General features: G+C 61.1%; 1 protein-coding gene across 1 annotated transcript in view; it reads right to left on the reverse strand.

The window, feature by feature from the left end:
• Positions 1–1,311: 1,311 nt before the first annotated feature.
• Positions 1,312–23,332, reverse strand: part of ssrp1b (structure specific recognition protein 1b) — a 62,064-nt gene continuing 40,043 nt past the window's right edge. The window contains exons 10-16 of the mRNA XM_063039735.1: positions 22,812–22,944; positions 19,306–19,351; positions 18,234–18,363; positions 8,188–8,364; positions 6,907–7,001; positions 1,758–1,899; positions 1,312–1,531 (exon numbers count right to left, since the gene is read on the reverse strand). Coding sequence (XP_062895805.1) covers positions 1,475–1,531; positions 1,758–1,899; positions 6,907–7,001; positions 8,188–8,364; positions 18,234–18,363; positions 19,306–19,351; positions 22,812–22,944 — 780 coding nt within the window. The 3' untranslated portion in view covers positions 1,312–1,474. The remainder of the gene's footprint in view (positions 1,532–1,757; positions 1,900–6,906; positions 7,002–8,187; positions 8,365–18,233; positions 18,364–19,305; positions 19,352–22,811; positions 22,945–23,332) is intronic.

Here is a 23,332-nt window from a genome sequence, read left to right on the forward strand (position 1 = left end):
CGGCCATTGCGAATGCAGTGTTCAGCTACGGCCGGTGTCTCCCGGATTCACCTCCTGGGCTCCTTGATGGCAGGTTTCTGTCGCGTGTCCCGTCTGGCAGATGTTCCCTGCCGCTCGTGCACAGAGGGTCCCGCAAACTCCAACGAGGAGGAATCCGTCACGACCGCCCATATTCCCACTGTTTCTGGAAGGATCACCAGGATCCCGAGGAAATTCCAGACTAATACCGCCTGCAACCCCGTAAGGAGGCTCCAATCCCAGCCCACGTGGGGGCGAAGGTGATCTGGGACTGAGGTCGGGTGGCGTTTCGCGGGACCCTCTGTGCACGAGGAGCAGGGAACATCTGCCAGACGGGACACGCGACAGGAACCTGCCATCAAGGAGCCCAGGAGGTGAATCCGGGAGACACCGGCCGTAACTGTACACTGCATTCGCAGTGGCCGGAGGATTGACTTTGACACAAAACTACTGGGCCACGGCCTCCGGGACCGCCTGGCGAAGGGGACCATTGAAATAAAACTCGAGGAACAGAATTTTAACAAAGACGAAGGTCTCACTCCAAGTGAGAACTGGAATTCGATTGTAAACAAGGTGGGGCAGAGGAAACCTGATTGGCTGAGGACTAACCAATCAGGAGGAATGGACGTCGGGGGTGTAAATACCATCGGACTAGACAGGCTCAGGTGTCATCGATGATGAAGATGGCAGAGTTTCTCGTGACGGTTCTGACCCAAATCTGCACCCGCTGGAAGCCCGAGAAGAGTTTAATAAGTCATATACGCCGGGAGGGCTCTGCAGATCGGGAAACAGTCAACGTTTTCCATCCTGACCCGGAGGGTCGACAGCTTATCCCCCTCCGCGCGGGGGGACGGAGAGGGGGAAGATGGTGGTAAGTCAGTTCGGGCTCAGGGTCAGGGAAGTGGGGGAAGTTTCGGGATGGGGACCTGGGGGGTGTTGTATACCGACGGTCCGGGCATCGCTCGACAGCCGGTGAATCTGCAGCCTGTGCCCAGGGTCCGGTCCCCCTGGCGCCAGAGGACTGTCCGTGGACGGGAGGGGGCCTGGTTGGCCAAAACGTGTCGCCCCACTGACAATGCGATTAATAAGTGACAGTCCGCTGGCTGCATCCCCCTGTGCACGATCGAAAGCACCCCGCCAACTCGCACAGAAACTTTTGAGGGATTTATGGACCAGGACCCCAAGATTCCCCCCTCCCTCCGGAGCCCCCACACCGGTAAAAATCCCGCCCTCCAGACTGCGCACGACCGTCACACTCGAGCTTCCGAAAGTCAGAAAACGCAGGACACGAGAAGATTACAAAAAAAAAAGACTTCCTTTATTCCATTCAACCGCGGGAGGGAGGGTTTCCACAGTCCTGGCCCTCCCCACTTCACTCCGCCCCGGAGCGAAGACAACAGGGGGTTGGGGGCTGGGGGCAGAAATTTCTGTGCCCCGTCACCCTCGCCCACACAGCCTAGTCCGATCCCGAACCCTCGGAGGAGGCCACACTGCTGGCACCCTTTTCTGAATCCTGGTCGGGGGGGTGTGTGTGTTGGGGGGAGAGAGGTAAAGGGAGACGGTCAGTACATTTCTGGAGAAAACCATTCCAACCCCCCGTGGGGCCCTCTTCGCCCCCACCCCACTCCCGGGGGCCCCTCGTCTCCCCCCCTCTTGCCCCCTCACCCAATGCCCCCCACCCTGTCGCCTGCCCCCGGCGCCGTGACCCTCAGCCGCCCCCCTCCTACGCTGACGCTCACCTCGCTGCCCGAGGAACTCTCATCACTGGACACAAACTCTTTGCTCTTGTAACTGTCGTTGACGCCTTTGACAGGGCTCTTGGATGTCGTCCGGGAGCTCGTCGTCTTCTCCCCTTTGCCCTTCGACTTCTTGGGCGAGTCCCTGAAAGGGGAGGGGGGAAAGACGGGTGTCAGAGTCCCACGGTGCAGAGTTAAGGCCCTTTGCTGCATCTCCAGCCAAGCCAGTCCCGTACCCTCTAAACCTTCCCTACCTGTGTCCCTGTCCGAGTATCGTCAATGTACCTGCCTCGACCACTTCCCCTGGCAGCTCGTCCCACAGACAGACCACCCGTATCCCTCTAAACCTTCCCTATCCGTGTCCCTGTCCGAGTGTCGTCAATGTACCTGCCTCGACCACTTCCCCTGGCAGCTCGTCCCATAGACAGACCACCCGTATCCCTCCAAACCTTCCCTACCTGTGTCCCTGTCCGAGTATCGTCAATGTACCTGCCTCGACCACTTCCTCTGGCAGCTCGTCCCGTAGACAAACCACCCGTATCCCTCCAAACCTTCCCTACCTGTGTCCCTGTCCGAGTGTCGTCAATGTACCTGCCCCGACCACTTCCCCTGGCAGCTCGTCCCGTAGACAAACCACCCGTATCCCTCTAAACCTTCCCTATCCGTGTCCCTGTCCGAGTGTCGTCAATGTACCTGCCCCGACCACTTCCCCTGGCAGCTCGTCCCACAGACAGACCACCCGTATCCCTCTAAACCTTCCCTATCCGTGTCCCTGTCCGAGTGTCGTCAATGTACCTGCCTCGACCACTTCCTCTGGCAGCTCGTCCCGTAGACAAACCACCCGTATCCCTCCAAACCTTCCCTACCTGTGTCCCTGTCCGAGTGTCGTCAATGTACCTGCCCCGACCACTTCCCCTGGCAGCTCGTCCCGTAGACAAACCACCCGTATCCCTCTAAACCTTCCCTATCCGTGTCCCTGTCCGAGTATCGTCAATGTACCTGCCCCGACCACTTCCTCTGGCAGCTCGTTCCACAGACAGACAACCCGTATCCCTCTAAACCTTCCCTACCCGTGTCCCTGTCCGAGTGTCGTCAATGTACCTGCCCCGGCCACTTCCTCTGGCAGCTCGTCCCGTAGACAGACCACCCGTATCCCTCTAAACCTTCCCTATCCGTGTCCCCGTCCGAGTGTCGTCAGTGTATCTGGGACGGCCAGTTCCTCTGGTAGCTCATTCCACAGACTGACCACTCTCTGGGTGAAAATTTGCCTCTTGGTCCCCTATCAAATCTCTTTCCCCCTCTCCTGTGCCCTCTGGTTCTCAATTCCCCGACCCTGGGGACAAGTCTGTGCACATTCACCCTATCTGTGCCCCTCGTGGTTTTACGCACCTCTGTAAGGTCACCCCTACGCTCCAGGGAGTAAAGTCCCAACCTGCCCGACCTCTCTCCGTAACTCAGTCCCTCGAGTCCCGGCAACATCCTCCTAAATCTCCCTCTGCACTCTTCCCAGCTCGACGGCATCTTTCCCACAGCAGGGCGACCAAAACCGAACACCGTACTCCAAGTGCGGCCTCACCGACGTCTTGTACAACTGTGACGTGACCTCCCGTCTCCTGTACTCGGTGCCCTGACTGACGAAGGCCGGCGTGACAAACGCCTTCTTCACCGGCCTGTCTACCTGTGACTCTACTTTCAGAGAACTGTGTCCCTGTACCCCGAGGTCTCTCTGTTCTACAACACTCCCCAGGGTCCATGTCTACCTGTGACTCCACTTTCAGAGAACTGTGTCCCCGTACCCCGAGGTCCCTCTGGTCTACAACACTCCCCAGGGTCCCTGTCTACTCGTGACTCCACTTTCAGAGAACTGTGTCCCCGTACCCCGAGGTCCCTCTGGTCTACAACACTCCCCAGGGTCCCCGTCTACCTGTGACTCCACTTTCAGAGAACTGTGTCCCTGTACCCCAAGGTCTCTCTGTTCTACAACACTCCCCAGGGTCCCTGTCTACTCGTGACTCCACTTTCAGAGAACTGTGTCCCCGTACCCCGAGGTCCCTCTGGTCTACAACACTCCCCAGGGTCCCTGTCTACCCGTGACTCCACTTTCAGAGAACTGTGTCCCTGTACCCCGAGGTCTCTCTGTTCTACAACACTCCCCGGGGTCCCTGTCTACCTGTGACTCCACTTTCAGAGAACTGTGTCCCCTTACCCCGAGGTCCCTCTGGTCTACAACACTCCCCAGGGTCCCTGTCTACCTGTGACCCCACTTCCAGAGAACTGTGTCCCCTTACCCCGAGGTCCCTCTGGTCTACAACACTCCCCAGGGTCCCTGTCTACCCGTGACTCCACTTTCAGAGAACTGTGTCCCTGTACCCCGAGGTCTCTCTGTTCTACAACACTCTCCAGGGTCCCTGTCTACCTGTGACCCCACTTTCAGAGAACTGTGTCCCTGTACCCTGAGGTCCCTCTGTTCTACAACACTCCCCAGGGTCCCCGTCTACCTGTGACCCCACTTCCAGGGAACTGTGTCCCCGTACCCCGAGGTCCCTCTGTTCTACAACACTCCCCAGGGTCCCCGTCTACCTGTGACCCCACTTTCAGAGAACTGTGTCCCTGTACCCCGAGGTCCCTCTGTTCTACAACACTCCCCAGGGTCCCCGTCTACCTGTGACCCCACTTCCAGGGAACTGTGTCCCCGTACCCCGAGGTCCCTCTGTTTGACAACACTCCCCAGGGTCCCCGTCTACCTGTGACCCCACTTTCAGAGAACTGTGTTCCTGTACCCCGAGGTCCCTGTGTTCTACAACACTCCCCGGGGTCCCCGTCTACCTGTGACTCCAATTTCAGGGAACTGTGTCCCTGTACCCCGAGGTCCCTCTGTTCTACAACACTCCCTAGGGTCCCCGTCTACCTGTGACTCCACTTTCAGAGAACTGTGTCCCCGTACCCCGAGGTCTCTCTGTTCTACAACACTCCCCAGGGTCCCCGTCTATCTGTGACTCCACTTTCAGAGAACTGTGTCCCTGTACCCCGAGGTCCCTCTGTTCTACAACACTCCCCAGGGTCCCCGTCTACCTGTGACTCCAATTTCAGGGAACTGTGTCCCTGTACCCCGAGGTCCCTCTGTTCTACAACACTCCCCTGGGTCCCCGTCTACCTGTGACTCCACTTTCAGAGAACTGTGTTCCTGTACCCCGAGGTCCCTGTGTTCTACAACACTCCCCGGGGTCCCCGTCTACCTGTGACTCCAATTTCAGGGAACTGTGTCCCTGTACCCCGAGGTCCCTCTGTTCTACAACACTCCCTAGGGTCCCCGTCTACCTGTGACTCCACTTTCAGAGAACTGTGTCCCCGTACCCCGAGGTCTCTCTGTTCTACAACACTCCCCAGGGTCCCCGTCTACCTGTGACTCCACTTTCAGAGAACTGTGTCCCTGTACCCCGAGGTCCCTCTGTTCTACAACACTCCCCAGGGTCCCCGTCTACCTGTGACTCCAATTTCAGGGAACTGTGTCCCTGTACCCCGAGGTCCCTCTGTTCTACAACACTCCCCGGGGTCCCTGTACCCCGAGGTCCCTCTGTTCTACAACACTCCCCTGGGTCCCCGTCTACCTGTGACCCCACTTTCATCGCTTGGCCCGGTTACCCCAAGCAATCAGGATCTCTCTGTAAAACCCTGATACACAGACGGCATCCGCACCATGGCTCAGGAAACCGTTCTCCTTTCACGTGGGGAGACCGCGTGAGTTGGTCTGCTTTCGGGCCGGCTGTGCGGTCTGTTGTCTCAGAGAGAGTTCAGGGAGGGAAATGGCCTCCACTTCTCGCCGATCAAAATGTCGGGGCAAACGAGCACTCAGCAGCGCCTGGGCAGCTCCTGACAGTCTCTCTCGCCCTCACGCCCTCGTCTCCCCAAAGGACGACCCCTGCACTTTGAACGACCCCCCTCTCCCTCGACGCCACCAGAGAAAGGCCTGGGGACTGGCCTGTGGTTCACATTATGATCTCTTTACCAGCGACGTTGCATCGGAACGGTCTGCAGATAACCAACACTGAGCTGAACTCAATGAGGAAACGCCTGTGTCCTCAGGTCCGAGACTCCCCCCACTACAGGAAACATCCTCTCCACATCCACTCTATCTGTGTCCTCTGGTCCTAGACTCCCCCACGACAGGAAACATCCTCTCCACATCCACTCTATCTGTGTCCTCAGGTCCTAGACTCCCCCACGACAGGAAATATCTTCTCCACATCCACTCTATCTGTGTCCTCAGGTCCTAGACTCCCCCACTACAGGAAACATCCTCTCCACATCCACTCTATCTGTGTCCTCTGGTCCTAGACTCCCCCACTACAGGAAACATCCTCTCCACATCCACTCTATCTGTGTCCTCTGGTCCTAGACTCCCCCCACTACAGGAAACATCCTCTTCACATCCACTCTATCTGTGTCCTCTGGTCCAAAACTCCCCCCACTACAGGAAACATTCTCTCCACATCCACTCTATCTGTGTCCTCTGGTCCTAGACCCCCCCACTATAGGAAACATCCTCTCCACATCCACTCTATCTGTGTCCTCTGGTCCGAGACTCCCCCACTACAGGAAACATCCTCTTCACATCCACTCTATCTGTGTCCTCTGGTCATAGACTCCCCCACTACAGGAAACATCCTCTTCACATCCACTCTATCTATGTCCTCTGGTCCTAGACTCCCCCACTACAGGAAACATTCTCTCCACATCCACTCTATCTGTGTCCTCTGGTCCTAGACTCCCCCCACGATAGGAAACATCCTCTTCACATCCACTCTATCTGTGTAGAGGCCTTTCAATATTCGATTGGTTTCAGTGAGATCCCTCCTGATTCTCCTGAACCAAAGCTATCAAATGCTTCTTGTGCGTTAACCCTTTCATTCCCACGAACTCTGTGCCAAATTAAACTAAATCCCTTTTGCTGGCACAATCTCCGTCTCCCTCCGTTCCCTGCATCTCCCCGTGTCTGTCGGACAGCCTCTCGAACGCCCCCATCGTATCTGCCTCCACCACCCACCCCTGGGCAGCACATCCCAGACTCCCACCGGTCTGTGTGTGTGTGAATAAAACTGCACGTCTCCGTTCAGCTTGGCCACCAACCCATCCCCATCTTCCAGAAACTCACTTCTTCTTGAAGGCCTCTGCCTTCCCACTGCGACGGTAGTCGTCCATCTTCTTCTCGTAGTCCTTCTTCGCGAGGGCCGCCTTTCCATCCCACTCCTGCAGGGAGAGACGGGCGGAGGGGAGAGGGGGCGAAAATATCAGAGTCCAACATCAGACAAACGAGAGAGGGTCGCAGGGGAGAGAGAGGGCAACTGACGGGGGGGGGTGTTAGATACAGGGGGGGGTGATAAAGACAGGGAGGTGTGTAGGGGAGGGAGGGGGTGACGGAGACGGGGAGGGGTGTAGGGGAGGGAGGGGGTGACGGAGACGGGGAGGGGTGTAGGGGAGGGAGGGGGTGACGAAGACGGAGAGGGGAGTAGGGGAGGGAGGGGGTGACGGAGACGGGGAGGTGTGTAGGGGAGGGGGGGAGGGGGGGGAGGGGGTGGCGGAGCCGGGGAGGGGTGTAGGGGAGGGAGGGGGTGACGGAGACGGGGAGGGGTGTAGGGGAGGGAGGGGGTGACGGAGACGGGGAGGGAGGGGGTGATGGAGATGGGGAGGGGCATAGGGGAGGGAGGGGGTGACAGGGACTGGGAGGGGTGTAGGGGAGGGAGGGGGTGACGGAGACGTGGTGGGGTGTAGGGGAGGGAGGAGGTGACGGAGACGGGGAGGGGTGTAGGGGAGGGAGGGGGTGACGGAGACGGGGAGGGGTGTAGGGGAGGGAGGGGGTGACGGAGACTGGGAGGGGTGTAGGGGAGGGAGGGGGTGACAGAGAGGGGGAGGGGTGTAGGGAAGGGAGGGGGTGACGGAGTCGGGGAGGGGTGTAGGGGAGGGAGGGGGTGACGGAGACGGGGAGGGGTGTAGGGGAGGGAGGGGGTGACGGAGACGGGGAGGGGTGTAGGGGAGGGAGGGGTGACGGAGACGGGGAGGGGTGTAGGGGAGGGAGGGGTGACGGAGACGGGGAGGGGTGTAGGGGAGGGAGGGGGTGACGGAGACGGGGAGGGGTGTAGGGGAGGGAGGGGGTGACGGAGACGGGGAGGGGTGTAGGGGAGGGAGGGGGTGACTGAGACGGGGAGGGGTGTAGGGGAGGGAGGGGGTGACGGAGACGGGGAGGGGTGAAGGTGAGGGAGGGGGTGAGGGAGATGGGGAGGGGTGTAGGGGAGGGATGGGGTGACGGAGAGGGGGAGGAGTGTAGGAGAGGGAAGGGGGTGAGGGAGACGGGGAGGGGTGTAGGGGAGGGAGGGGGTGACTGAGACGGGGAGGGGTGTAGGTGAGGGAGGGGGTGACAGTTAACCAAACCACTCACCTCTTTTTTATCCTTGGACATGGCCTTCCACAATTCTCCTGCCTTCTTGGAGAGTTCGGTCACACTAATGCCGGGATTGTCCGATTTAATCTTCTCCCGGTTAGCGTTCAGCCACAGCATGTAGGCAGACATCGGCCGCTTGGGAGCACTGGGGTCCTTCTCCTTCCCCTTCTTACCCTGAGGAGTGTCAGTGAGATCATCCACAGGGTCAGACCCTTCCTAGTCCCATCACACACACTCGGGGTCAGACACAGAGTGAATCTCCCTCCACACTGTCCCATCACACACTCCCAGGGTCAGACACAGAGTGAATCTCCCTCCGCACCGTCCCGTCACACACTCCCGGGGTCAGACACAGAGTGAATCTCCCTCCGCACCGTCCCGTCACACACTCCCGGGGTCAGACACTGGGTGAATCTCCCTCCGCACCGTCCCATCACACACTCCCGGGGTCGGACACTGGGTGAATCTCCCTCCACACCGTCCCATCACACACTCCCGGGGTCGGACACAGAGTGAATCTCCCTCCACACCGTCCCATCAGACACTCCCGGGGTCAGACACTGGGTGAATCTCCCTCCACACCGTCCCATCACACACTCCCGGGGTCAGACACAGAGTGAATCTCCCTCCGCACCGTCCCATCACACACTCCCGGGGTCAGACACAGAGTGAATCTCCCTCCGCACCGTCCCATCACACACTCCCGGGGTCAGACACAGAGTGAATCTCCCTCCACACCGTCCCATCACACACTCCCGGGGTCAGACACTGGGTGAATCTCCCTCCACACCGTCCCATCACACACTCCCGGGGTCAGACACAGAGTGAATCTCCCTCCACACCGTCCCGTCACACACCCCCGGGATCAGACACAGAGTGAATCTCCCTCCGCACCGTCCCGTCACACACTCCCAGGGTCAGACACAGAGAGGAGCTGTGCTGACTGAGCTGGGAGAAATCGAAGGAAAACTACTGGATAAAGTTCGTGGAATACTTTGGAGGTGGCTCTAAAAGTCTCTTGGACAACTGAGTGAGTGACGGCGTTGGCGTGGAAGCTCGGTGTGGAGTTTTTGCTGCCGGTTTGGACTGGGTTTGTTGGCGGCTGCTTACTGCGTAGCTCCCAGCTGCAGCCGCTGGCAACTCGCCAGTAAGCCGGTTCGCTCCAAAACCGGAGGCAAACGCCGTCGTTTTCCCCCCATTGACATCGGGGCAACGTTCCTCCTCCATTGTTTTCCTGATTTTTCGTCCGGTGTCGGTGCCGGTGCCGGAGCATCTGGAAGGACGTTTCGGCCTCTCCCGGCCTGGGTCTCTGCAAGTCCGACGGAGCCTTTCCTGGCGCCGAGCCAGCGAGGAACTGTCGACTGCAAACTTTCCCGGCCAGTTATTCGACTCGCTCCAGGACTTCTAACTGGCACCGCCGCAAAATTCTCGGACTGGAAAGAGCGCCAGCATGCCGGACCGGTCTCCAGGGAGTCGCGGGCCTTCGGGGAGTTACGCAAGGGCGGCTGCCTCCCCGGCCTCGGACAACGCCCTGTTTCGGTCGGTGAAGGTGGAACGTGGGGTGCAATGTATTTTGCGCCCTGGAATGACACTAGAAAAGTGTACGGAGGCAATGGAGGACCTTGTGGGGAAAGGTGGTATTCTGGCCACCGAGAAGGAGTTCGGAAAGGCGGTGTTCTATCTGGTGAATGAAGAGCTAGTGCACCGGGCCCTAAGCAGGGGAGTCACGGTGGACAACATCTTTTTACCTATGGAGCTGGTGACGGCCCCCACGCAACGTATCGTGCTTGGGCATGTTAAGCCTTTCATTCCAAATGAGGACTTGCTTCCCCCACTGGCCCGTTTAGGGCAAGTAAGGTCGGAGATCACTGCCATCCGACACAAATTTAAGAGACGCACCCTCCGCACCGTAATCTCTTTCCGGCGTCAGGTTTTCATGCAGCTGGAAAGGGAGGACGATGTTGAGGGCCGCTTTACTGTCCGGCACGAGGGAGTAGATTATCAGGTTTACTGGAGCTCCGAGCGCCCACGGTGCCATGCGTGCAGGGAGGTGGGGCACTTTCGGAGGGACTGTCCTGCCGCCCGGAACCCGAGGGAGCCCATTTCGGGCACCAGTGCCGCAGCTACCTCTGCCCCTGATCCTACTCCTGCGCGTGCGCCTGCACCTGCATCTGACCCTGCCCCCGCCCGTGATCCTGCCCCAGCCCCTCACCCTGCCCCTACCCCTACCCCTGTCCCTACTTCTACGGTTGGGTCGGTCCCTGCTCCTCTCCCTGTAGTTCAGGTGGGGGACGGGGTGGAGTCTGTGCGGAGTAAGAAGGCAAAGGGGAAATCCAAACATATTAAGAAGCGGGCCTTTGAGGCCGCAGAGCTCACACCCATTTCGTCTGAAGTGGAGCGTGGGGCTCGGGGAGGTGCGCAAGCAGACGGGGCGATGGAAACAGAAGGCGCCGCCCCATCGGTGAAGCCTGCACCTGTGTGCTCCTCCAGCGTGAAGAGGAGAAGGGAACGTTCCCGCAAGAGGGCAGGGGATGTAGATGCGGGGGAGTCCCAGGAAGGGGTGGGAATCCGGGTAGGGGTTGGTTCTAAACCTGAGTCCTCAGATGTAGCCACCAGTCCTGGGGTAGATGGTGTGGTTGTGCAAAAAGCTTGTGATAGGCCTGTTTGCACAAACGAGGCAGCCCTGGAGGCCTCCACCCAGGACCTACAAGTCAGCGCCTCTCTGGAGGCCAGTGTACCGAATAGTGTAAGAGGAGACGAGGCAAAGCTCTCTCATTCTCAGCACCAGGCGGCTTATGAATCCCTTGGACCAAAGGTGCCGGGTTCCCCTCTATGCCTGCCCGCTAGGGAGGACGATATTCTGTGCACATCGACCCCAGCAATAAATGACTTGCAGGGAGTCCCTGGGGATTGTCTCTCCACTGTCGCAAATGTGGATGAGGCTGATGCGACGGTGGAGAAGGCAGGTAAGAGCGAGGTGCCCGCTGCGCTGTGTGGGTCGCAGGCGCAGCCATCTATTGGAACATGCGGGGAGGCCGATGGGGATTCTGTCTGCAGTGACGGGTTGGAGGGGGACTCTTTCGATAGTGAAACAATGGACATCCTCACCCCTCCTGAGAAATCCCCATTGATACCTGTAGAGGAAATTAAGCATTTCATTCTCACCTCTGAGGGTGCCAAGCACCGGCCTCAGCTAGCCTCGCTTCGCTGGCCCAGCATGCCGAGGCTGGTGAGGTCCCTGCGAGTCATCCTCAGACGAAAGGGAAAGGGAAAGAGGAATGCGGTGGTGGGGAACGACAGACGGCAACTAAAATCTTTCCTGGATGACCTAGTAAGGGACATCAGAGGGAGAAGCAGCCTCGCTCCTACGGGGGATGGTGGGTCACAGGGTGTTGCTGGTACCGCTCGAGCCCGGAAAGCAAAAGGTATCCTTGCTTTCTTTCCGGACAGTGTGGTGGAAGGCGCCTCCGCTCTCACCGAAATGGGCGCAGCTGCTGAGACCTAGTGTGTTCCCGCCATGAAGCTTACCATAGCTAGTCTCAATGTAAACGGCAGCAGGGGTCCTCTTCGCAGGCATAACAATCTCTCAGTCCTCAGGGATGGGCGGTATACGGTGAGTTTCCTGCAGGAAACCCATACCATCCCTGGGGACGAGTCTGCTTGGCTCCTGGAGTGGCAGGGTGGGGTCTACATGAGCCACCTCAGCTCCATTTCTAGCGGGGTGGCGATCCTGTTGGCCCCGACCTTCCAGCCAGTAATTGAAAGAGTCCAAGACGTTGTGCCCGGCCGTCTGCTCCACCTGGTTGTGCGCCTGGATGGTGTACCATTGCATTTTATCAATGTGTACGCTCCCAGGCGCGGTGTGATGCAGACGCGCCTATTCTGTCAGCTGTCCACCCTGCTGAGCTCCATCGATCCTGGGGACTGCGTCATCCTCGGGGGAGATTTCAATTGTACCCTCGAGGCGGAGGACCGTTCGGGCCTCCAACGCGACCCAGCATCAGCAAAAAAGTTAAAGGAGCTAGTCGGCTCCTTTGACTTGGTGGACAGCTGGCGGAATTTTCACCCCAACTCTAGCGCCTTCTCGAGAAGGTCTAGAGAAGGAGGTTCCAGGATAGACCGCATTTACATCTCTCGGGCCTACGCCTCCCGCGTGTCGGCGTCCTCCATGCGGCCAGTGTCGTGCTCGGATCATCACCTTGTGTGGATGGAATTTATTCCACTACACCCTCGGGTGGGATCCGGGTATTGGCATTTTAACAACCGGCTGCTGGAGGACAGCCGTTTCCGGGATTCGTTCCGAGCGTTCTGGGTCTCCTGGAAGGAGAGGCGGAGAGAGTTCTGCTCCCTACGGCTATGGTGGGATGTGGGCAAAGCCCACATCCGGTTTTTATGTCGGGAGTACACTAGGGGGTCGACCAAAGGGCGGGGCTCTGAGATTGAGCGGCTTGAGAGAGCGTTGCTTGACCTGGAGTCCCGCCTCGGTCCGACCACTGGAGACCAGCAGCTGTGGCAGGAATACCAGGAGAAGAAGGACGCACTAAGGGACTTGCAGCTTCAGCAGTCCCGAGGTGCGTACGTGAGGTCACGGATCCAAATGCTGCAGGATTTGGACCGTGGCTCACCCTTCTTCTACTCGTTGGAGAGGTGGCGGGGAGTTCAAAAGCAGCTAGTGGAATTGCTGGCTGCCGATGGCTCCTCCATCACGGACCCTGATGGAATTAACAACGAGGTCCGTTCATTCTATCGGTCCTTATTCTCGCCTGATCCGTCAAATGCGGAGGCGTGCAATGAGGTCTGGAAGGATTTGCCTAAGGTCAGTCCAGAGGATGCAGTGCGTCTGGATGCCCCCCTGACTCGGGAGGAGCTGTCCACTGCCCTTCGGCAACTCCGGAGGGGCAAGTCCCCTGGTTTGGATGGACTGAGTGTTGAGTTTTATCAGGCTTTTTGGGATGTCCTGGGGGATGATTACAGCCTTGTCCTAGGGGAGAGCCTAGCCACCGGAGAAATGCCCCTCTCATGGCGAAGAGCTGTTGTGGTCCTACTGCCCAAGAAGGGAGACCTCCGCCTGCTAAAGAACTGGCGGCCGGTCTCCCTCTTGTGCGCGGACTACAAGATCTTCGCCCGGGCAATGGCCAACCGTCTGGGTTCGGTAATTGGGACAGGTGGTCCATCCTGACCAATCTTACACGGTCCCGGGCCGCTCCATCCAGGACAATGTCCACCTAGTACGGGACCTGATCCACCTGCTCCAGGAGACTGGGACCCCGGCAGCGTTTCTTTCTCTTGACCAGGAGAAGGCGTTTGACCGGGTGGACCACAGTTTCCTGCTGGGCACCCTGCAGGCTTTTGGGCTCGGACCACACTTTGTGGCCCGAGTTCGGCTCCTGTACTCTGCCGCAGAGTGCCTAGTTAAGATCAACGGATCACTGACAGGACCTATCCACTTCCGAAGAGGAGTGCGTCAAGGGTGCCCCATGTCCGGTCAACTGTATGCGATCTGTGTCGAGCCATTCCTCGGCCTTCTTCGGCGAAGGCTGACAGGTCTGGTTCTGCGCGAACCGGACATGAGGGTCGTCCTCTCGGCCTACGCCGATGACGTACTCCTCATGATGACAGACCCCTGTGACCTGCGGAGGATGCGCGAGTGCCAAGATGTTTTCTCGGCGGCATCCTCTGCCAGGATCAACTGGGCGAAATGTTCCGGACTCTTAGTAGGCCAGTGGCAGGTGGACTCCCTGCCGGAGGAGATGAGAGCTTTTGAGTGGAGCACCAGACGTCTTCTCTATCTGGGAGTCTACCTGAGTCCTTCTGGGGAGACCTGGCTGGCGAACTGGCAGGACCTGGAGACAAAGGTCATGGCCCGGCTAGGGCGCTGGTCAGGCCTTCTCAGGGTGCTTTCCTATCGAGGCAGGGTGGTGGTCATAAACCAGCTGGTGGCCTCCATGTTGTGGTACCGGATGGTCACCTTGGCCCCCCCTGCCCCTTTTGTTGCGAGAATGCAGAGGAAGCTGGTGGACTTCTTCTGGGGAAACAGGAAACACTGGGTCTCTGCAGCGGTTCTGAGTCTCCCAGTAGGAGAGGGCGGACAGTCGCTGGTGTGTGTACGCACACGACTGGCGGCTCTCCGCCTCAGGACTCTGCAGAGATTCCTGTACGCCGAGCGCCCTCCCAGGTGGCACGTGTTGGCGACTTTCTTCCTCCGGAGGGGCTGCTGCCTTCACGAAGATATGCAGCTACCACCGGCAGGCGTCAGCCGTGCTGCTTTGCAGAGGCTGCCCGGCTTCTATCAGGACCTACTGAGAGTCTGGAACATGGTTGCCTCAGGCCGGGAATCCCCTCCTCTGGCAGAGGGCGGGGTCCTGGCCGACCCTTGCCCTGCCTCAGCGGATGTCGGTGCGGCTCAGGTGTGTGGATCGACTCAAGCTGAGCTGCTCGTCGGGCCCAGGCCCCGCAGCCTTACCCGAGAGACGAATCCACACAACTTGAGCCGTCTTTCATCGACACCCACAATCCCATTCAGGGATGCAGGCAGGAGGTACCTTTATGGGCTGCTGCTCCACACCCTCCACTTCCTAGCCTTTGTCCACCGTCCCGACACGCCATGGCGGTCGGTCTTTCCACCTGGAGGTGAGGGGGGTCCCCAATGGAAGTCCCTTTACAAGGGAGTCCTCCCCATGCACCTTGGGGATCTCGGCTGGAGGGTGCTGCATAAAGCGGTGCCCTGCAATAAGTTCTTTAGTCTGTACACGGATCTCCCAGCCGCGTGTCACTTCTGCAGGCTGGAGGAGACCGTGTACCACATGTACGTGGAGTGTGTGAGGCTGCAGCCCCTTTTCGCGTTTTTGCGTGGGCTGCTTCTCGCCTTCTGGTTGCATTTCAGTCCCACCCTATTTATATATGGTCATCCAGTAAGGAGGGGGGCACAGAGGGATGAGGATGTCCTTGTCAACTTGCTCCTGGGGCTGGCGAAAATTGCCATCCGTGGCTCCTGGAAAAGGGTGGCAGGAGGTTCTCCCCGGGCGGACTGCCTGGCTATGTTTAGGGGGTATGTTCGTGCCCGGGTGAACATTGAAAAGGAATACGCACAGTCCACGGCGACCGTAGAGGTGTTCCGGGACCGTTGGGCTCCGCGGGGTGTAAATGCCATCATTGATGAGGATGGCAATATATTGGTTTAAGATGTATTGTCTGTTTGTAGTGTAGTAAATATGTTAGTCACTGGGTTTGTAAATATTGTATAGCACCGACATTTGTAATAAAGAATTTTGAAAAAAAAAGAAAAAAAAAAAAGGATCAGACACAGAGTGAATCTCCCTCCGCACCGTCCCATCGCACACACCCGGGGTCAGACACAGAGTGAATCTCCCTCCGCACCGTCCCATCGCACACACCCGGGGTCAGACACTGGGTGAATCTCCCTCCGCACCGTCCCATCACACACTCCCCGGGGTCAGACAGAGTGAATCTCCCTCCGCACCGTCCCGTCACACACCCCCGGGGTCAGACACAGAGTGAATCTCCCTCCATACTGTCCCATCACAGACTCCCGGGGTCAGACACAGAGTGAATCTCCCTCCACACCGTCCCATCACACACCCCCGGGGTCAGACACAGAGTGAAACTCCCTCTGCACCGTCCCGTCACACACTCCCGGGGTCAGACACAGAGTGAATCTCCCTCCGCACCGTCCCATCACACACTCCCGGGGTCAGACACAGAGTGAATCTCCCTCCACACCGTCCCATCACACACTCCCGGGGTCGGACACTGGGCCAATCTCCCTCCGCACCGTCCCGTCACACACTCCCGGGGTCAGACACTGGGTGAATCTCCCTCCACACCGTCCCATCACACACTCCCGGGGTCAGACACTGGGTGAATCTCCCTCCGCACCGTCCCATCACACACTCCCCGGGGTCAGACAGAGTGAATCTCCCTCCGCACCGTCCCGTCACACACCCCCGGGGTCAGACACAGAGTGAATCTCCCTCCATACTGTCCCATCACAGACTCCCGGGGTCAGACACAGAGTGAATCTCCCTCCACACCGTCCCATCACACACCCCCGGGGTCAGACACAGAGTGAAACTCCCTCTGCACCGTCCCGTCACACACTCCCGGGGTCAGACACAGAGTGAATCTCCCTCCGCACCGTCCCATCACACACTCCCGGGGTCAGACACAGAGTGAATCTCCCTCCACACCGTCCCATCACACACTCCCGGGGTCGGACACTGGGCGAATCTCCCTCCGCACCGTCCCATCACACACTCCCGGGGTCGGACACTGGGCGAATCTCCCTCCGCACCGTCCCATCACACACTCCCGGGGTCGGACACTGGGCGAATCTCCCTCCGCACCGTCCCATCACACACTCCCGGGGTCAGACACAGATCAAATCTCCTTCCACACTGTCCCGTCACAGACTCCCGGGGTCAGACACAGAGTGAATCTCCCTCCGCACCGTCCCATCACACACTCCCGGGGTCAGACACAGAGTGAATCTCCCTCCGCACTCCTGGGGTCAGACACAGAGTGAATCTCCCTCCACACCATCCCATCACACACTCCCGGGGTCAGACACAGAGTGAATCTCCCTCCGCACCGTCCCGTCACACACTCCCGGGGTCAGACACAGAGTGAATCTCCCTCCACACCGTCCCGTCACACACTCCCGGGGTCAGACACAGAGTGAATCTCCCTCCGCACCGTCCCATCACACACTCCCGGGGTCAGACACAGAGTGAATCTCCCTCCACACCGTCCCATCACACACTCCCGGGGTCAGACACAGAGTGAATCTCCCTCCGCACCGTCCCATCACACATTCCCGGGGTCAGACACAGAGTGAATCTCCCTCCACACCGTCCCATCACACACTCCCGGGGTCAGACACAGAGTGAATCTCCCTCCATACTGTCCCATCACAGACTCCCGGGGTCAGACACAGAGTGAATCTCCCTCCACACCGTCCCATCACACACCCCCGGGGTCAGACACAGAGTGAAACTCCCTCTGCACCGTCCCGTCACACACTCCCGGGGTCAGACACAGAGTGAATCTCCCTCCGCACCGTCCCATCACACACTCCCGGGGTCAGACACAGAGTGAATCTCCCTCCACACCGTCCCATCACACACTCCCGGGGTCGGACACTGGGCGAATCTCCCTCCGTACCGTCCCATCACACACTCCCGGGGTCGGACACTGGGCGAATCTCCCTCCGCACCGTCCCATCACACACTCCCGGGGTCAGACACAGATCAAATCTCCTTCCACACTGTCCCGTCACAGACTCCCGGGGTCAGACACAGAGTGAATCTCCCTCCGCACCGTCCCATCACAGACTCCCGGGGTCAGACACAGAGTGAATCTCCCTCCGCACCGTCCCATCACACACTCCCGGGGTCAGACACAGAGTGAATCTCCCTCCACACCATCCCATCACACACTCCCGGGGTCAGACACAGAGTGAATCTCCCTCCTCACCGTCCCGTCACACACTCCCGGGGTCAGACACAGAGTGAATCTCCCTCCACACCGTCCCGTCACACACTCCCGGGATCAGACACAGAGTGAATCTCCCTCCGCACCGTCCCATCACACACTCCCGGGGTCAGACACAGAGTGAATCTCCCTCCACACCGTCCCATCACACACTCCCGGGGTCAGACACAGAGTGAATCACCCTCCACACCATCCCATCACACACTCCCGGGGTCAGACACAGAGTGAATCTCCCTCCGCACCGTCCCATCACACACTCCCGGGGTCAGACACAGAGTGAATCTCCCTCCACACCATCCCATCACACACTCCCGGGGTCAGACACAGAGTGAATCTCCCTCCACACCGTCCCATCACACACTCCCGGGGTCAGACACAGAGTGAATCTCCCTCCACACTGTCCCATCACACACTCCCGGGGTCGGACATAGAGTGAATCTCCCTCCGCAGCGTCCCATCACACACCCCCGGGGTCAGACACAGAGTGAGTCTCCCTCCACACTGTCCCGTCACACACTCCCGGGGCCGCCTACCTCAGCCCGTTTCTTGGGGGCTTTCTCCTTGACGATCTTCGGCTTCTTGGCCGGGACCTTCTTGTGCCTCTCGTCGTCGCTCTGCTCCTCCTGGCTGCTGGACGAACTTCCCGCCGCGTTACTGTCATACCTGGGGCGGGAGGGAGGGAGGTGCGTTCAGACCGACTGCCGTTCCCCGGCCGGTCCCCTGCATCGCAGGCAGGCCCCAAACCCCCACCTCGGCCTGGCCCCGCCCGCAGGAAAGTCACGCCCCCCCCCCGGCACCCACAGGCTCTTCGCACACCTAGTCCTGCCCCTCCAAATGAACCTAGCTCAAATAACAACCGGAAGCCCCACCCACACATGCAGATCCCGTCCCTCCAAGGCGGGAGGAGAGAGAGCAGCGCGCCGGTGAAAAATGATGTCCTGTCTGTTAAATAGGGGCCGTGGACAATTCTGATTTGATGGAGAATGGATGTGGAAGCATAGAGGAACACCTGGAGAAATTTCTGAGACGCCCGTCCGCTGGTGTCCTGACTGCGGGGCCGGGAACCTTCCGGAGGGAAGGCATGAAAATCCCCAGCCTTGCCTGCTGCTGGCGACCGAGACTGAGGTCGAATCGTTCGGGCAGAGATGGCGCTCGGTACTCGGTGTCGGAGGGCTGATCGGAGCTCGAAGTTTTCGGGCGACTCAGAGTCGGACTGTGGTCGGACACGGCAGGGAGAGTTTTCCTTCCTTCTCCCGTCGGTGTGAGATGTGGGACTTTTGAGAGACTTTGAACTTTTTACTGTGCCCGCGGACTGTTGCTCTGTTGTAACTATATGTTATAATTATGTGGTTTTGTTAGTTTTTTCAGTCTTGGTCTGTCCTGTGTTTTGTGATATCACACCGGAGGGAATATTGTATCATTTCTGAAAGCATGCATTACTAAATGACAATAAAAGAGGACCGCGGGTCTTCATAATCTAAATCTAATAAAGAATTAGCCCCCCCCCACACAGGAAATACCCAATGCAGAGGCCCCCACTCTTTTCTCTCCCCCTCTAACACGTCTCCCACCGCGTTGCCTCCAGCCCGCCCCGGAGAAACTCACTCCTCGTCAACCTCCTCGTCCTCCTCTCCGGGATTGAAGGACTCGTCTGGAAGAGAGAGGACGCGAATCGTGAATGCCGGGGCACCGGGAGAGGGCGGGGCGTTACGGGAGCGGCCCGCCGGGGCGGGGGGGGGGGAGCGTGGGGAGAGTTCGACGTCTCTGGGCCCGCACTGGGACGGGGTGGGGGGTGGGAAATCCCACCGGCTCACGGACGCGGCGTGGACTCGGAGAGGTCGTTTCTGTCGAAAGGATGGGGGGGGAGCCTGTCACACGGGCGCCAGGCCGCGCTCCGCGTGGAAAGGAGGGGGGGAGCCTGCCACACGGGTGCCAGGGGAAGGGGGGGGGAGTCTGCCACATGGGTGCCGGGGGGAGTCTGCCACACGGGCGCCAGGGGAAGGGGGGGGGAGCCTGTCACACGGACGCCAGGCCGCGCTCCGTGTGGAAAGGGGGGGGGGAGCCTGTCACACGGGTGCCAGGGGAAGGGGGGGGAGTCTGCCACACGGGTGCCAGGGGAAGGGGGGGTGGAGTCTGCCACATGGGTGCCGGGGGGAGTCTGCCACACGGGCGCCAGGGGAAGGGGGGGAGCCTGTAACACGGACGCCAGGCCGCGCTCCGTGTGGAAAGGAGGGGGGGAGCCTGTCACACGGGCGCCAGGCCGCGCTCCGTGTGGAAGGGGGGAGGGGAGCCTGTCACACGGGCGCCAGGGGAAGGGGGGGGAGCCTGTAACACGGACGCCAGGCCGCGCTCCGTGTGGAAAGGGGGGGGGAGCCTGTCACACGGACGCCAGGCCGCGCTCCGTGTGGAAGGGGGGAGGGGAGCCTGTCACACGGGTGCCAGGGGAAGGGGGGGGAGTCTGCCACACGGGTGCCGGGGGGAGTCTGCCACACGGACGCCGGGGGGGAGTCTGCCACACGGACGCCAGGGGAAGGGGGGGGAGTCTGCCACACGGGTGCCAGGGGGAGTCTGCCACACGGGTGCCGGGGGGAGTCTGCCACACGGGTGCCAGGGGAAGGGGGGGTGGAGTCTGCCACATGGGTGCCGGGGGGAGTCTGCCACACAGGCGCCAGGGGAAGGGGGGGGAGCCTGTAACACGGACGCCAGGCCGCGCTCCGTGTGGAAAGGAGGGGGGGGAGCCTGTCACACGGGCGCCAGGCCGCGCTCCGTGTGGAAAGGGGGGGGGGGAGCCTGTCACACGGACGCCAGGCCGCGCTCCGTGTGGAAAGGGGGGGGGGGAGCCTGTCACACGGACGCCAGGCCGCGCTCCGTGTGGAAGGGGGGAGGGGAGCCTGTCACACGGGTGCCAGGGGAAGGGGGGGGGGAGTCTGCCACACGGGTGCCGGGGGGAGTCTGCCACACGGACGCCGGGGGGGAGTCTGCCACACGGACGCCGGGGGGGAGTCTGCCACACGGACGCCAGGGGAAGGGGGGGGAGTCTGCCACACGGGTGCCAGGGGGAGTCTGCCACACGGGTGCCGGGGGGGAGTCTGCCACACGGACGCCAGGGGAAGGGGGGGGAGTCTGCCACACGGGTGCCGGGGGGAGTCTGCCACACGGACGCCAGGGGAAGGGGGGGGGGAGTCTGCCACACGGGTGCCGGGGGGAGTCTGCCACACGGGTGCCGGGGGAAGGGGGGGGAGTCTGTCACACGGGCGCCAGGCCGCGCTCCGTGTGGAAAGGGGGGGGGGGAGCCTGTCACACGGACGCCAGGCCGCGCTCCGTGTGGAAAGGGGGGGGGGGAGCCTGTCACACGGGTGCCAGGCCGCGCTCCGTGTGGAAAGGGGGGGGGGAGGAGCCTGTCACACGGACGCCAGGCCGCGCTCCGTGTGGAAAGGGGGGGGGGGAGCCTGTCACACAGGTGCCAGGCCGCGCTCCGTGTGGAAAGGGGGGGGGGAGCCTGTCACACGGACGCCAGGCCGCGCTCCGTGTGGAAAGGGGGGGGGGAGCAGTCACACGGGTGCCAGGCCGCGCTCCGTGTGGAAAGGAGGGCGGGGGAGCCTGTCACACGGACGCCAGGCCGCGCTCCGTGTGGAAAGGGGGGGGGGAGCAGTCACACGGGTGCCAGGCCGCGCTCCGTGTGGAAAGGGGGGGGGGAGCCTGTCACACGGGTGCCAGGCCGCGCTCCGTGTGGAAAGGGGGGGGGGAGCAGTCACACGGGTGCCAGGCCGCGCTCCGTGTGGAAAGGGGGGGGAGCCTGTCACACGGGTGCCAGGCCGCGCTCCGTGTGGAAAGGGGGGGGAGCAGTCACACGGGTGCCAGGCCGCGCTCCGTGTGGAAAGGAGGGCGGGGGAGCCTGTCACACGGACGCCAGGCCGCGCTCCGTGTGGAAAGGGGGGGGGAGCAGTCACACGGGTGCCAGGCCGCGCTCCGTGTGGAAAGGGGGGGGGGAGCCTGTCACACGGGTGCCAGGCCGCGCTCCGTGTGGAAAGGGGCGGGGGAGCCTGTCACACGGGCGCCAGGCCGCGCTCCGTGTGGAAAGGGGGGGGGGAGAGCCTGTCACACGGACGCCAGGCCGCGCTCCGCGTGGAAAGGGGGGGGGAGAGCCTGTCACACGGACGCCAGGCCGCGCTCCGTGTGGAAAGGGAGGGGGGGAGCCTGTCACACGGGTGCCAGGCCGCGCTCCGTGTGGAAAGGAGGGGGGGAGCCTGCCACACGGGTGCCAGGCCGCGCTCCGTGTGGAAAGGGGGGGGGGGAGCCTGTCACACGGACGCCAGGCCGCGCTCCGTGTGGAAAGGGGGGGGGGAGCCTGCCACACGGGTGCCAGGCCGCGCTCCGTGTGGAAAGGGGGGGGGGAGCCTGTCACACGGGTGCCAGGCCGCGCTCCGTGTGGAAAGGGGGGGGGGGAGCCTGTCACACGGGTGCCAGGCCGCGCTCCGTGTGGAAAGGGGGGGGGGAGCCTGCCACACGGGTGCCAGGCCGCGCTCCGTGTGGAAAGGGGGGGGGGAGCCTGCCACACGGGTGCCAGGCCGCGCTCCGTGTGGAAAGGGCGGGGGGAGCCTGTCACACGGGTGCCAGGCCGCGCTCCGTGTGGAAAGGAGAGAGGGGGGGAGCCTGTCACATGGGTGCCAGGCCGCGCTCCGTGGAAAGGAGGGGGGGAGCCTACCACACGGGTGCCAGGAGGGTGTGTCAGAGTCACGGAGAGAGGGAAGAAGGGACAACCTCTGTGGTCTTCCACGCCGACGGCCGCCTTCCCCGGGCAGCGGGAGGGGCAGACGGAGTCCGCGGAGGAGGGGCTGCTTCCCGTGGCGTTCCGAGCCGCGCCCGCGACCTCCTGGGGTTGGACGCTTTCGGATGGGATGCCCTGTGCGGTGTATCGCCCGCAGAACGCGGGGAGGGTGGACGGGGAGACGCCGGCTCTGTTCGGCCTTGGATGGAGGTGCTGCCGGTCTTCCCGGGCCGGAGCCCGAGAGGTAGGACTCGCATGCGCAGTGTCCAGGCTCGGGGGGCCGTCGGGGGGGGGATGGGACGCGCGAAACCCGTCAGGCCTGGCGGCCGGGGGGGACGCTCACCCGATTCGTCACCGGAGTCGCTGTCGTTTGCCGTTTCCTCCCGGATCCGGCCCTCCGCCTTCACCTGCTCCAGGTAGGCGTCGTGCTGGTCGTCGTCAGAGTCAGCGTACTCGTCGTAGGTCTGCTTGATGCTCTGAGGGAGAGGAGAGAGCGGGGGCAGCCATCAGCGAGGGGAGTGGGGCAGGGGCGGGCGGCGGGTTAAAGCGGAGGCGAACGGGGTCTCCATCGGTCAAAGGTTACAGGTAGAAGACAGGAGACTGAGGCGGAAGGGGGCGATAAATCAGACCGAATGGCCTAATTCAGCTCCCACTGCCGCAGGGCGCAGTAGCCCAGCAGTCAATGCAACGTCTTACAGTGCCAGTTAGCGAGCTGCGAGCTTGCTACGTTGACAAGGGAAGCGAGGAACAGGCTGGTCCGAGACTCCCCCACTACAGGAAACATCCTCTCCACATCCACTCTATCTGTGTCCTCTGGTCCTAGACTCCCCCACTACAGGAAACATCCTCTCCACATCCACTCTA

This window comes from Mobula hypostoma, unplaced genomic scaffold, assembly GCF_963921235.1.
Source record: "Mobula hypostoma unplaced genomic scaffold, sMobHyp1.1 scaffold_66, whole genome shotgun sequence".
NCBI classification, from domain to species: Eukaryota; Metazoa; Chordata; class Chondrichthyes; order Myliobatiformes; family Myliobatidae; genus Mobula; species Mobula hypostoma.